Below are 12466 nucleotides of genomic sequence, written 5' to 3' on the forward strand. Positions count from 1 at the left end.
GACTGATAGCTAATAAAGCTAGCAGGTTAACCTTCCTGCCTGCGTCTCAGTGGGGTTTTATCCTGCTGCTGTTCATCTAACAGCTGGAGAGAAAAGAGATGTGGAGACTCAGTGGATGCAGCCCCACTGTGAAACGCCGTCGCTGGCTTGAGTCACAACAACACACAGATAAATCCACAGATAGACGGCGTTAAAGCCTGTGGCGTCCGGTCTGAAGGGGACCCATAACCTTGGATGAGGGGAATAGAAAGTGTGTGTCTCTGCGAAAAAAAAGTGTGTTTGTGTGTGTGTGTGTGTTTGTGTGGTAATGAGCGAGTGGGTGGGTGCAGAAAAGGAAGTGGCGGAGAAGGTAGAAGTAAAGACAGAACAACAGAAAGCAACAGAGACGCTTGAGAGAAGAGGAAGAAGAGACGAGGACTATAAAGAAGAAGAGAGAAGAGAGGAAGAGGAGACGGGAGAGAAGGAACGAGGTGAGGAAGATGAAAACTTTTCGACTTGTCTTTAGATGAACAGGTGGGTGAATGCAAAGACACGTTAGACCAGCTGATTCTAGATCACTGTGAAATGTTTGTAAAAATACTGAAGCAGGTTACACTGTAAAAAGTTTTTAAAAAGTCTGGAGTCCTAATAGTTGTCATTTTTAACTCTGTTGAGTCATTTATCAACAAATCACTCATTGATTTTCACAAATGTTTTTCTACCAGACTGTTTTTCTACCAAAGTGATTCAGATATTAGTTGCACGGAAACATTGTCTCCATGCTGCAGAATGAAAACCTCAATTACAGCTACTATAGAGTACTAATTACTACATTTACTACATGAATTATATTATGAATGACAACAGAGCACGACTGACGGGTGATGAGTTAATATTATAGAACAGGAACATTTCAAGAATAATTCTCATTTTTTCTGTTTTTACACAGAGCTCAAATATTCAAATGTTTTGATCGTGGTGTTTATTTTTGACAAAAGCCCGACGTGGAACCTGACATATGTAGTTTATTGAGTTGAGTTCAGTGAGAATGAACAAACTTGAATGTTGGAGAAACAAAAACACGTGACTTCACCTCCACCTGAGGTCTTCCACATTTTAGACCGAACGGTTTGAAAGAGGACGGACGTCTCTCTGGACGTTAATGGTTGGGTAGAGTACGATTCATTGGAGAATGGATCACAACAGATTCCTCCAAGTCCCGGTCATCTACAGACTCTGGTCGTGACAACATCCACAGACGTTACTCCCCGACCCCCCCAACCAGACATTTAGAGGTCTTGGATGAAACGTCTCCTAGAAACGTCTTTGTTGGACCTGGATGACTGATTCTCTGCAGGTTTATTAATTTAGAAGCTTTTGATCTTCCATTAAAAGCCATTTTACTGTGCATTAGAAACGGAATATACTGACGAAAGGAATTCAGAAGTGAAGACTCTGATGAAACGTCTTCAGTCCAGTTGTCTTAGTTTCTGCTTTTTTTTTTTTTCGATGAACTTTGACCTGTGTATCTGAGTGTATCTACAGTATGGTGTTTGTGTTTTATCTCTACGGCTAACCTTGTTGATGACGGTGCTAAGCTAGTGCTGTTAGCGAGAGGTCGCCCTGCGTACCTGTAAAGGCCTCTTTGTCGTCGTCGCTCGGTTTAAGCAGCGTTACTGACGGACGGCTGAAGAGCTGTGTGGAGGTGTGAGTCTGATTCACTGCTCGTATAAAAAGCTTCATATTTTTGATTCATTTATTATTTTTGATGTGAGCGCCGTGGTAATAAATAGCGGAAAGTTTGTGCTGTCACATCGCTGTGAATGACTGTGTGTTGTTGGTAGCAGCGCCATGAATGATTCATGAGCAGCTGCTGTTGGTGTGTTAATAATCAACGCCTGGAGCATCTCTCTTCCTCTCTATCTATCTCTCTATCTCTCTGACTCATTCTCTCTCTTCCCCCAGGTTTCTCTCGGTTTCTGCCTCTCTACCTGAACACCTTGAATCGAGCCACTAACGGCCAGAAAAACAGGACATGTCTGTTCCTGCTGCTTCTCCTTCTCCTCCTCCTCCTCCTCCTCCTCCTGCCTTTCTCTGCTTCACTATCACTTTCTCTCTTTCTCTCTCTTGTTCACTTGTTTCTTCTTGCCCCGGGTTTGTCAGTAAGTCATCGGTTTAACTCGAGGAAGGGTTAGAAAGAGACGGGAACAAACTCCCCTCCTGGTAGTTTGCTGCTGGTAGTTGTTCAGTCATGTTCTGGAGGAGGAAGCAGCAGGAGCTTCACTGAGAAACAACCGGTAAGCCTGATCCAGATGTTTAGTACGAACACGTACTTTTAATCTGATCTCCTGAAAACCTTTCTCCTTCATTATAAGTGTCACAGCTCGCAGAGATTAAGTTATTAATGATTAAAATGATTATTTGATTTAGAGGCTGCAGCCCCCTACAGGCGTCTGGACGCGAGAACCTTCTCAGACATCTGTTGCAATAAGAGAGGTTTCATCATGTGTGGTGGTTAGCGCCGACGGCTTCCTCTGCAGAGTCTGCATGATCTCTGGTGAACTGACCGGAGGTGTGAGTGTGGACGTTCGTTTGTCTTTCTGTGGTTCGACTGGAGCTGGATGTCAGTGAGCTGCCCTTTGACCTCTAACAGAAAATGTAGAGTCGGTCAAATCTCAAATTCACTTTTAGTCTGACGCTTACACGGAGCTCTGCGTGGTTTAGTATTATAACTTGTGAAAAATAACAAATCCTCGCTGCTGTTGACTTGTATAAACCTGTATAACGTGTCGTGGATGAAGTTGGGTCCAGATACAGTAAAATAAGCTGCAGACACTGAGTTTAGCGGCCTTCCCTCTCCTCGGTGAGGAGAACGTAAGAAGTTCTGCTGCCTCACACGGTTGGTTAGAAAGAACCACCAACATGCAGATCAAAAGCTGTGCCAATATCCTGTTTCACAAATGATGCTAATGTGCTAATTCTGTGGCCCTAGCGTGGGTCGCAACCACCGCGTTTCCTCTGATGAGTGTCAAACACAAGAGAAGGTGATCTCACGTCGCAGTTTGAATTTTGCAAAAAAAAGGCCCCAGACCTCTGATGGAGGGATCGATCCAACGTCTCAGTGTTCGCTGTGAATCACACGGAGCTCAGACTTGATGAACGACAGGTGGGACTACGTCTGCAGAAGAAGAAGACACAGTAACAGGAAATCATTAAAACAGAAAAATAATAAAGAATTCATGATTATTTCTTTCTCCTTGTTTCCCCAAATCTGTACGTCAGAGAGCAAAATTAGCATGATGCTAACGCAACAGACTGGATTACACATCCCTCAGGATGGATTTGAACATCTGACAATCCCATTAGCCTGAGCTACACTATGTGCTAAATGCTAACTGGCTTGCATGCTAACCATACATAAAGACGGATGAATCCCTTCCTGAAGCTCAGCTTTGTCTCCATCTTTGTCTGACTCCATCTAAGCCTCTGGAGCTGAGGCTAAAGACAGCTAGTGACCTGTGAGGACACCCACCTGTCACTCAATGCAGCCACGCCCCTTAACTCTGCAGAACTTTAATCCTTGATGTCACTTAAACAAGTGAGTTCTATAAAAAAAAATCATCATGAATGGAGGAATTAGCTCTCAGAAGAACTCAACAGAGACCAGAGCGGATGCTAACGATGATGCTAATCGTGACACCAATGGTGATGTGATGGTGATTCTGCAGATCTTTGCAGGAGCAGAATCGGAGACTCTGGAACAACTTTCCTCCACAAAGCTTCCAGGCCAACCTGAATGATGCTAACATGTTAAACTACAACAGTACGGATGCATAAATGAATGTCTCATGAAGATAATATCTACTGTTAAATTTCACTGTTGCCACTCAGGGTTAGTTGGAGAGAGTTCATCCCTGGACAGTTGTGTTGCTATTCTTGTCTAAATGTCTCTGAGTTGGAGCAGAGCTCAGTTCTCACATGAAAACAAGAACAGACAGGAACATGAACCGTCCGTGTTGAGTCCACTTCATTAAATTCAAATCAAGAGTAGTGATAAGTCAGTGTGGACTTGATGTTTGAGTCAGCTGACTGTGTTGGGTAAGTGTGGGTGTACTGACTTCCTGCTATGAGGAAACCGTCTTCCGATGAAGACACACTGAAACGTTTCAGATCTAAACCGATGTGGGAACACACTCGTAATGAGAAGCACACACACACTTCACTTGTTGTCACTTCAGCAGTGTTCAGGCAGGTCGAGTGTTTTCAGGCTGCGTCCGTTCGTTCTGCCTGTCGCCTTCCCCATGACAGATCTGTGGCGTGTGACGGCACCGCTGATAAGTTATTACAATAACAAACCGATTCAGAAGTGACGTGTGGGGTCTGAGCTTCCAGGTCGACGCAAACCTGAAAATCAAGACAAGAGAAACCAGATAAAAGAACAGAATGGTGAGTGCAATCAAAATGTTTTTATTTACTCTCTGAGAACTGAGCAGGACTGACGGCATCAGGCAGGAAATGGACCACTGAACCAAAACTAGGAGATAAAAGAGGCTAAAAGGAGCTAAATGGAGCTGCAGCACTTTTTTTTGAATGAGAATCTTTTTAATTTTACACGTTCATGTGATGCAGTTATAAGTAAGGAGGAGCACGGGGTGGATGGATGGGTCAACATAACACCAGAGAGGGTGATCAAGGCAGAACAATAACCTAGATACGATTCTTATTGAGGCAAAAGGAGGAAACTGAGTTGATGATCTACATAGAAAGATGTGGAGGAATGTCCTGGTTTAAATGAGATGAAACAACACTGCATCATTCCAGCATCAGAGCCTCATCCCTCCATCAAACATGGGGGTGCTAATGTCCTGGTTTGGGCCTGTTCTGCTGCATCTGGACCAGGACGGCTTGTCCTCATTGATGGACCACTGAATTCTGAATTCTACCAGTGAACTCTAAAAGAAAATGTCAGGACATCTGTCCATGAGCTGAATGTGAAGAGAAACTGGGTCATGCAGCAAGACAACGAGCCCAAGAACACAAGTGGTTCTACAAAAGAACGGTTAAAGAAGAACAAGATGAATGTTTAGGAACGGCCAAGTCAAAGTCCTGACCTTAATCCAATAGAAATGTTGTGGAAGGACCTGAAGCAAGCAGTTGATGTGAGGAAACCCACCAACATCTCAGAACTGAAGTGGTTCTGTTCTGAGGAATGGGCTAAAATTCCTCCAAGCTGCTGTAGACCACTGATCAGCTGTTACCAGAAACATTCAGTTACAAGGAGGTCACAGCAGATACTGGACACAAGGAGGACATGATATGAATAAATGCACAGTATTTGTTTTCCATTTGTTTGGGTTTTCTTTGTCTACTTTCTGGATTAAATCAGGTTTCCAGTCACTGATCCATGCTAGCAGTGTGGTGCTGTGGATGGCACTGATGGTTGGTCTGCCACCACTTTGCTCTAATGAAATTTGCTTCAGTCATTCATGTTCCTCTCAGGATTAACTAGAATAACTCTGGAGGACCTGTAGCATTCCCATCTGCCTCTGCCACTAATCTATTTTTTTTTCTTGTGGCGCACAGCTTTTTACAGTCCACTGTTGTGTTTCTCGAGGCCATAGATTTCATGGCGGGAGCAAAGGAGGAAGTCGGTTAAATTTCAAGCCACAAAGTCAGTTGTAGGGAGGAGGTGGGGGCGACGGATGGGTTGCAAAACACTGGACTTTAACAGGAGAGTGCTGTAGTATCATTTAACCACTCCATAACTCCATTCATTGTTGTAACCCTGAGGACAAAGGACTGTCTTTGTGAACTCAAAGACATGATTTTTACCATCAACATGTTGTAAAATAGTTTTGGGCTGTTTATCTCCCGTGAGTCAGATTCAGGGCAGATTGGACGCCTTGATGCTTTTCTTATTGCTCTCTGCAACAACAGATCAGGCTTCCTGTGTTGCTGTGACCTCGACTTGTATTGCAGATTTGGTCTAAACTGTTTTAATCAGCAAATGTCTTCAGTCTCAGTCTGTCAGCGTCAACCCAAACTGGACCCGATCAGAATCATGAGAGACAGGATCTGAGGTGGACTTGAGAGACACCAACAGAGAGAGAACACAAACGCTGGCAGCAGCAGCAGCAGCAGCAGCAGCATTAGCTCTGTTCATTTAATCAAAAGCTGCAGTGGAAAAAACTATTCAATGATGTGTAAAGATTTTTGGATGATTTGCATAATTAAGTAGCTGAACTCTCCTCAAAACCCCATTTTCTGCAGTGGTGCTTGTGGCAAGCCACGGTGTAAAAAGAGACCCTGCCCGCCCCCAAACAACCAGTATTACGATGACATGAATTCTCAGTTAGTGTTGTTTTCACACTTGTGTGAGCTTTGACGAGCATTTACGCCTTCGCTGTGTCCGATTACTTTTAGCACAAAGAATCTGAAACCGGCTTCGATAGATCGTCAGTAGAGGTCGTAGAGTTTGACGCTCTGACTAATAGATTCCAGAGAAGATCCTTCAAAAAGTCAATAAAATGACAACTAGGGTTTTCTGCAAATTTTATATTCTTATTTCATTCTTCATCTGGGATCCTGAGTCTAATAAACTTGTTGCACATACTTCAGGTGCTGCTGGAGTCTCCACCTTTCTTCCATTTCTTTTCCTTCTCCATGGACCTTGGCAGCAGATCATGTTGCACCAGAAACACAATGATCTCTTAGATCTGCCTGGAGCTCATTGCAAGTTTAGGTTATTAGTTTATTTTTTATGCTTTCTCTCTGTTCTTATGTTTGCAGAAGGAAACCTGCTGAGAGTCAGTGTTGAACTTTGTGGTACAATTTAGATTTTGGACACAGCTGTGGTTTAATGTACAGGTTTTGTTTTGACAGTAGATGTTGGGGAGTTCCTTTTATTTTAGTGCAGAAGTTTGTTGATTTCAGCAGCTCAACGTTACCCGAACATCAGCGTCAAGTTCACCAACCCACAAAATTGTCGTGGGGAAACTGCAGTTTTGGAGTCCCACCGTTTGGGATTCATTCTGCTCTGGTGAAAATCTGCTGGACAAGTCGAACTGTTTAGCCTTCGATTGGGTTATGAAGATCACAACAGCACAGAGGAGAAACAGCCTCACCATCCATAACGGGAAAACAAAAGTCCTCAAGGTCAACACAGCATACGGAGATCCAGTGACTCTGGAGGGAACAACACTTGAGGAAGTTAAAGCCTTTCTATACTTAGGCAGTGTCATGGCCAGTCAGGGTGGCATGGATGCAGACATCGGAGCCAGAATCAAAAGCCGCGTTCATCCAACTCAAGAACATCTGGAGCTCTAAGGAAATCAGCCAGCGGACCAAGCTCAGACTCTTCAGCACTAAGATCAAGCTGGTACTACTGTACAGATCAGAGACCTGGAGGACAACCACGACCACAACGATGAAGGTACAAACGTTCATCAACAGCTGGCCAGACACTGTAACTAATAAAGATCTCTGGTGGAAAGCTGGTCTACCACCAGTTGAGGAGGAGATCAAGAGAAGAAGGTGGGGATGGATCGGCATCATGTGACAAGCTCTCAAGACAAAAGAAAGAGAGGCCCAAGAACACCAGGCGCTGGGAGCTCAAGCAGTGTGGCTTGACATGGAAACAGCTGAAGGCCCAGGATAGAGGACTCTGGTGGACTGTGATCCACTGCAGAGCGCTAGGCAAGAGAAGAAGTTGAATTGTTTGGGGGCGGGGCTTCATGTGGTGATGGACAGTAGTCGTACACGTCATCTGAGAGACGTGGAGGTGAATTAGTTCACGACTAAATGTCTCTGATTGGAGAAGTGAGATGTTCAGATATCACTGTGTAGGATGAACAGCTAACAGTGATCTCTCTAGAAGCATACAACACATAGTTTGTTGCTCTGTGATTGGTTGCTCTCTGCCCCATAATGAAACCTAAACATGACGAGATCTACGAGCGTCAGTGTCATGTGTCGACAGCAGCTCTGTGATTGTATGTTGTTGTAAATATTCTGACTCTGTCTCCTGCAGCGTTGTGTAGTGATGAGCAGCTAAGACCAGCTAAGACCAACACAAACACACACACACCACCATGAGTATGTGGGCGGTGCACTCAACCTCGCCTCCAGACGAGGATCCACTGACGCCTCCACCCATGACCACACCCCCTCGAAAAGCCTCAGTACGCCTCCAGGAGAGGTTGGTACACACAGCATACATCCACCCAGACATGTCCAGGATAATATCTGTTCTTTTTATAAAAATATGTATATATTTGCAAATATTTTCTTTCAAAAGTTCCTGCTTCATGACCGTGTTCTTGTTTTATAGGCGGGGCTCTAACTTGTCTCTCCTTTTGGATGTGAGCTCGCTGGGGGCGGAGCCTGTCTGCTCTGTCTCCACCCCTAAGGAGGTGTGGCTTCAGCTGCTTCACACCTCCTCCCGCCCGCTGACCCACGCCCTTCTGCAGGAGGCAGCCGTGGACACCAACACACTGAACGCAGAGTACCAGGTAGTTTATCAATGGATGGAGTCACATGGTTAATAAAACACTGGATGGACACAGTCAAACCATGAACCCTGTCCTAACGAAGGCTGTTAAAACTACTCTGCTCTGTTACCAAGAAATCAGGAAGTGATCAGAAGAAAGAAACTAAATAGTTTTATCCTGCAGAGGGCAGTGATCCGGCCCGTAGCAACAAAAGTCCAAAAACAAGAAGAAGAAGCAGAAACCTGTTATAAACAACACAAGCATGAAAAATATACACATCTAAAAATATAAAAAGTTAGATTTATTTGTGTTAACAAGTGTTAATTATGGAAATCAGTTAAATGTTTTAACATATTGACAGCCCTCACCCTGACATATATGTGATCTGTATTTAGGAACATAGTGAAGTGAAGCCTTCACTGAGTGTGTCCCCAAATCCTCACTAATACGTTTCTGGTTCAAAGAAAAAACTATTTGTTTAATTCTGAGAACATGTTATTTCCAGTTTGTATAAAACAGTTAAATATGTTTATTTTTTGTTGACTAATTAAAAAAAATCAAACTAAAATCACTAGAGAGATAAATAATGAGTTTGTTTTAACGTCCTCCCCGTCCCTGTCCTCTCAACAGAAGATTCCTCCGAACTTCGTGAACACTGCAGAGCTCAACGTCCCGGGACACACGGTGAAGGACAGATATAAGACCATCCTGCCCAGTCAGTGCCTCCCCTGTTCCTCTCTCCTCAGAGCCAACCCTCTCGTCGTTGTCCAGTTCATCACTCTGGTTTGTTTTTACCGTTTAGACCCCGAGACCCGGGTGATCCTCAGGAACCTGGAGGAAGAGCCTGGGCCGGACCACTACATCAACGCCAACTACATCAGGGTCAGTGTAACTCCAGTATCTGCGGGTTTCTGAATCCTGGTGGGTCAGGTGGTCGTGTGTCAGGTCTGAGTGTAGAGACGATTATTTCTGTTTGTCTCCGTGAAGATGAAAATCTAGTGAGGATGTGTTTCTGATGAGTCCTGAGGTTGTGTCCTTCACTTTATATTAAAACACGACGTCTTTCTATAAAAGTCCTACATTAGTTAATATCAACCAAACTGAAAAGTCCTAAGTAAAGACTTAGTGAAGTTATCACCAGTCTGTAAATACTAAGTGGACACATGCGTATTTAAGCTTCATTATCACACAGCTATCTTTATTTTTAATGAACCTGAGACACATTTGTATAAAATAGTCACATAATAACCGAAATAATTAACAAACTTGATGTGTGAACGTCTGATGTGAAGTCCACAGATAAACGTTATCTAAGCTTTTAGAGAACATTTCACTGAGACAAACAGGAAGTTTACCACAGATGACTTTTAAGATTAAGTCGATCTTTTTCCGTATATTCAGTCTAATCCAGTAAACAAGCTTGTTCCAACAGTAATCTAATCTGAGATATGATCTAAAACGGATGGAAATGGAAAACACTGATCAGACGTTAATAAATTCATCTGAGCGTTCGTTGGTGAGAATGGAAAAAATGATTCTGTGATATTTGCATTATTCTGATATTAGCAGTTAAACATGTGGACGCCGCCAACACTAAGGTCTAAACCTCCTGTAAGGTCTGCATCGTACAAACACAGCTCAGGACTATTAACCTCCTATAAACTATAAGCAGCTGAACTCAGAGGTCTGTGTTGCAGTTTTTACTTAATTATTTTAAATATTTTACCGTATTTGTGCACTGTAAAAAGTTGAAAGCGTCCACGTGTCCAGCTTATACAAATATCACAGAGTGTGGTTATTCTTCCATGCTCAATGCTCCGTGGCTTTGGGACGATTCCAATATGGCTGCAAAACATTTATTTATTTATTTATTTAATTTGGAGACGATGCAATGAAATCTAAATTAGAGGAATATAATATCAGGCAGAAAAATGCCCCGGTTAACATTGACTGAGGAAGTTATACTGCATATTAGTGGTTTTGTGCCGCTAAGGTCAAATGTTGTTGATAAAGTAATAACTGGATTTTTACAGAAGGAGAAATAAAAAACTGTATCGTCTGCATAGAGTCAAACTCTGCTGGATTCCCGTGCAGATCCTACCGTCTGTGACTGTAGCTGGAAGTCTTCTCTTTATTTTTCTATTTCAGGTATTTTAGGTTCAGGTGTTAATATCGTTGTGTCATTAAATATAATCTGAATAACTTTTCTTCTTCTGGACAAAATGTGTGACAACCAGGAAACTGTAAAACAGTGAAGTCTGATTCAAGGTTATTATCGTTAACGAAAACGAACAAAATAACGAAAACTAAAATTGAAAAAACTATTTCGTTAACTGAAATAAATAAAAACGAGAAAAAAAACATAACTAACTGAAACTGTATTGCGTGTTTAGAAAACGAACTAAAACAAACTGAAATTATAGCTATAATTCCCTTCGTTTTTGTCTCTGTCAATTTAATTATAAGCCTCAACTGGTTGGATTCATATGATCGATTTATTCCGCTCTGGCAGTTTTACGTCACCTGGCAGCAGCAGCAGCACTTTACGGCACCTCACAGTCCGTGACGTCACCTGGCAGCACCTTGGCGGTTGCAGCAAAAGCTGGGAGAAAGCAGCAAAGTCCTGTATGGGACTTTTTCGAATACGACGACGAGAAAGATAAAAGCAAGTGTCTTGTAGTGGAAACAGACTGTGAAGTATGTGGCTTGATTATCAAGGAGAGAAACTCAAAGTCCGTTTAAGAAGCTCGCACAAGGCGGCTAATGTCGAGTACCAAAACAAGCTAGCCTCTGTGAGTCCGCCGCTGCCACCGCCCCCCGAAAGAGAAGGATTAAAGGAATAGTTCACCCAAAAATAAAAAGTCAGTCATTATTAACTCACCCTCATTTTTTAAACGTATCTTTTGATGAACTCACCCTGACCTTTTTGAATCCTGCACCTGACAAATTACCCAAAGTATGAAAAAAACTAAAACTAATAAAAACTTAGCATTTTTGGAAATATAAAAACTAATAAAAACTAGCAAACCCACATTAAAAACTAATTAAAACTAACTGAACTGGAAAAATGAAAAATCCAAAACTATTATAACATTTATTTAGTGTCTTTATTTGTGGTGGTGATGAACAGATGGAATCATTTGACGCATCCTCTCTTATATATCATGTGTTCTGATCACACAGCGTGGCGGCTCTTGTTTTACTGTGATCTGAGCTCTTCTATTGTTTAGCTGCTGATTGAAGGTGTTTAGTGACTGTGAAGCAGGAGCTGATGGCGTGTGCGGTGGCGGCGGCGGCGGCGGCGCTGTCACTCTGCGTGGGCGTCCTCTCGTTTGGCTGAAACAAACAGAAAGTCAGATGTGAGTCGTCGGTTTGTCAGCGTGGGAGTCTGACAACCAGGAAAACCACAGGAAGTGAGGGAGGAAGTGACACGTCCCGACCCCCCTCCCCCTCCCCTCCCCCCCGGCCCACGCATCCCTCACGCTGTGCAGCCTCAGCTCAGAGCGTGTCGTTGTTAATCTGATGTTTTAGCAACATGAAGCTGACCCTCTGATTGGACGGCCTGGTTCGTCCACTTCCTGTCCCCCCACGGGGTCGAGGATGTCGGGTGGTTTCAGAGCTGTGGTCGTAAAATCATCTGATCTAAAACATTATGAATCAGAAACAGGACTGAGCGGGTTTGACTTCTAGAAGGAAGATCAGCTGATCACAAATGAAACCAGCTGAGTCTGAGAAGACAAGTTCCTCTGGTTACTCTCTTTTAAAACAGTTTTTCCTCCTCTTCATCTTTTTTTTGACGTTAGCAACATGTTAGCATTAGCCTGATTATTATTATTACTGTTATTAGCCAGACATCAGCGACCTTTAACCTCTCAGAGATGAGACTGATTGACTCTCAGACAGTAAACTGAACCACTGATCATCTGGCAGGGCTACAGAGGGGCTCCCAGGGCCTATATCGCCACCCAGGGGCCGATGGTGCACACCGTAGGGGACTT

At 43.3% G+C, this 12466-nt stretch overlaps 1 protein-coding gene across 4 annotated transcripts in view; it reads left to right on the forward strand.

Annotated features, from left to right (window-relative positions):
* The first annotated feature begins 307 nt into the window (after positions 1-307).
* The window catches only part of LOC311494649 (tyrosine-protein phosphatase non-receptor type 7-like), a 17929-nt gene continuing 5770 nt past the window's right edge, over positions 308-12466 (forward strand). Inside the window, exons 1-6 of one of the 4 annotated variants that reach the window (XM_084553802.1) lie at positions 308-470; positions 8009-8176; positions 8309-8489; positions 9099-9183; positions 9271-9350; positions 12399-12466. The exon at positions 12399-12466 is cut by the window's right edge and continues 70 nt beyond it. In XM_084553802.1, coding sequence (XP_084409928.1) covers positions 8070-8176; positions 8309-8489; positions 9099-9183; positions 9271-9350; positions 12399-12466 — 521 coding nt within the window. In that variant the 5' untranslated portion in view covers positions 308-470; positions 8009-8069. Of the gene's footprint in view, positions 471-494; positions 514-1498; positions 2277-4217; positions 4426-8008; positions 8177-8308; positions 8490-9098; positions 9184-9270; positions 9351-12398 lie in introns of those variants that run through there. The other 3 variants (XM_084553804.1, XM_084553801.1, XM_084553803.1) reach the window with 3 other exon arrangements.

The sequence above is a fragment of the Chelon labrosus genome, assembly GCF_963514085.1.
Source record: "Chelon labrosus genome assembly, chromosome: 10".
Lineage (NCBI taxonomy): Eukaryota > Metazoa > Chordata > Actinopteri > Mugiliformes > Mugilidae > Chelon > Chelon labrosus.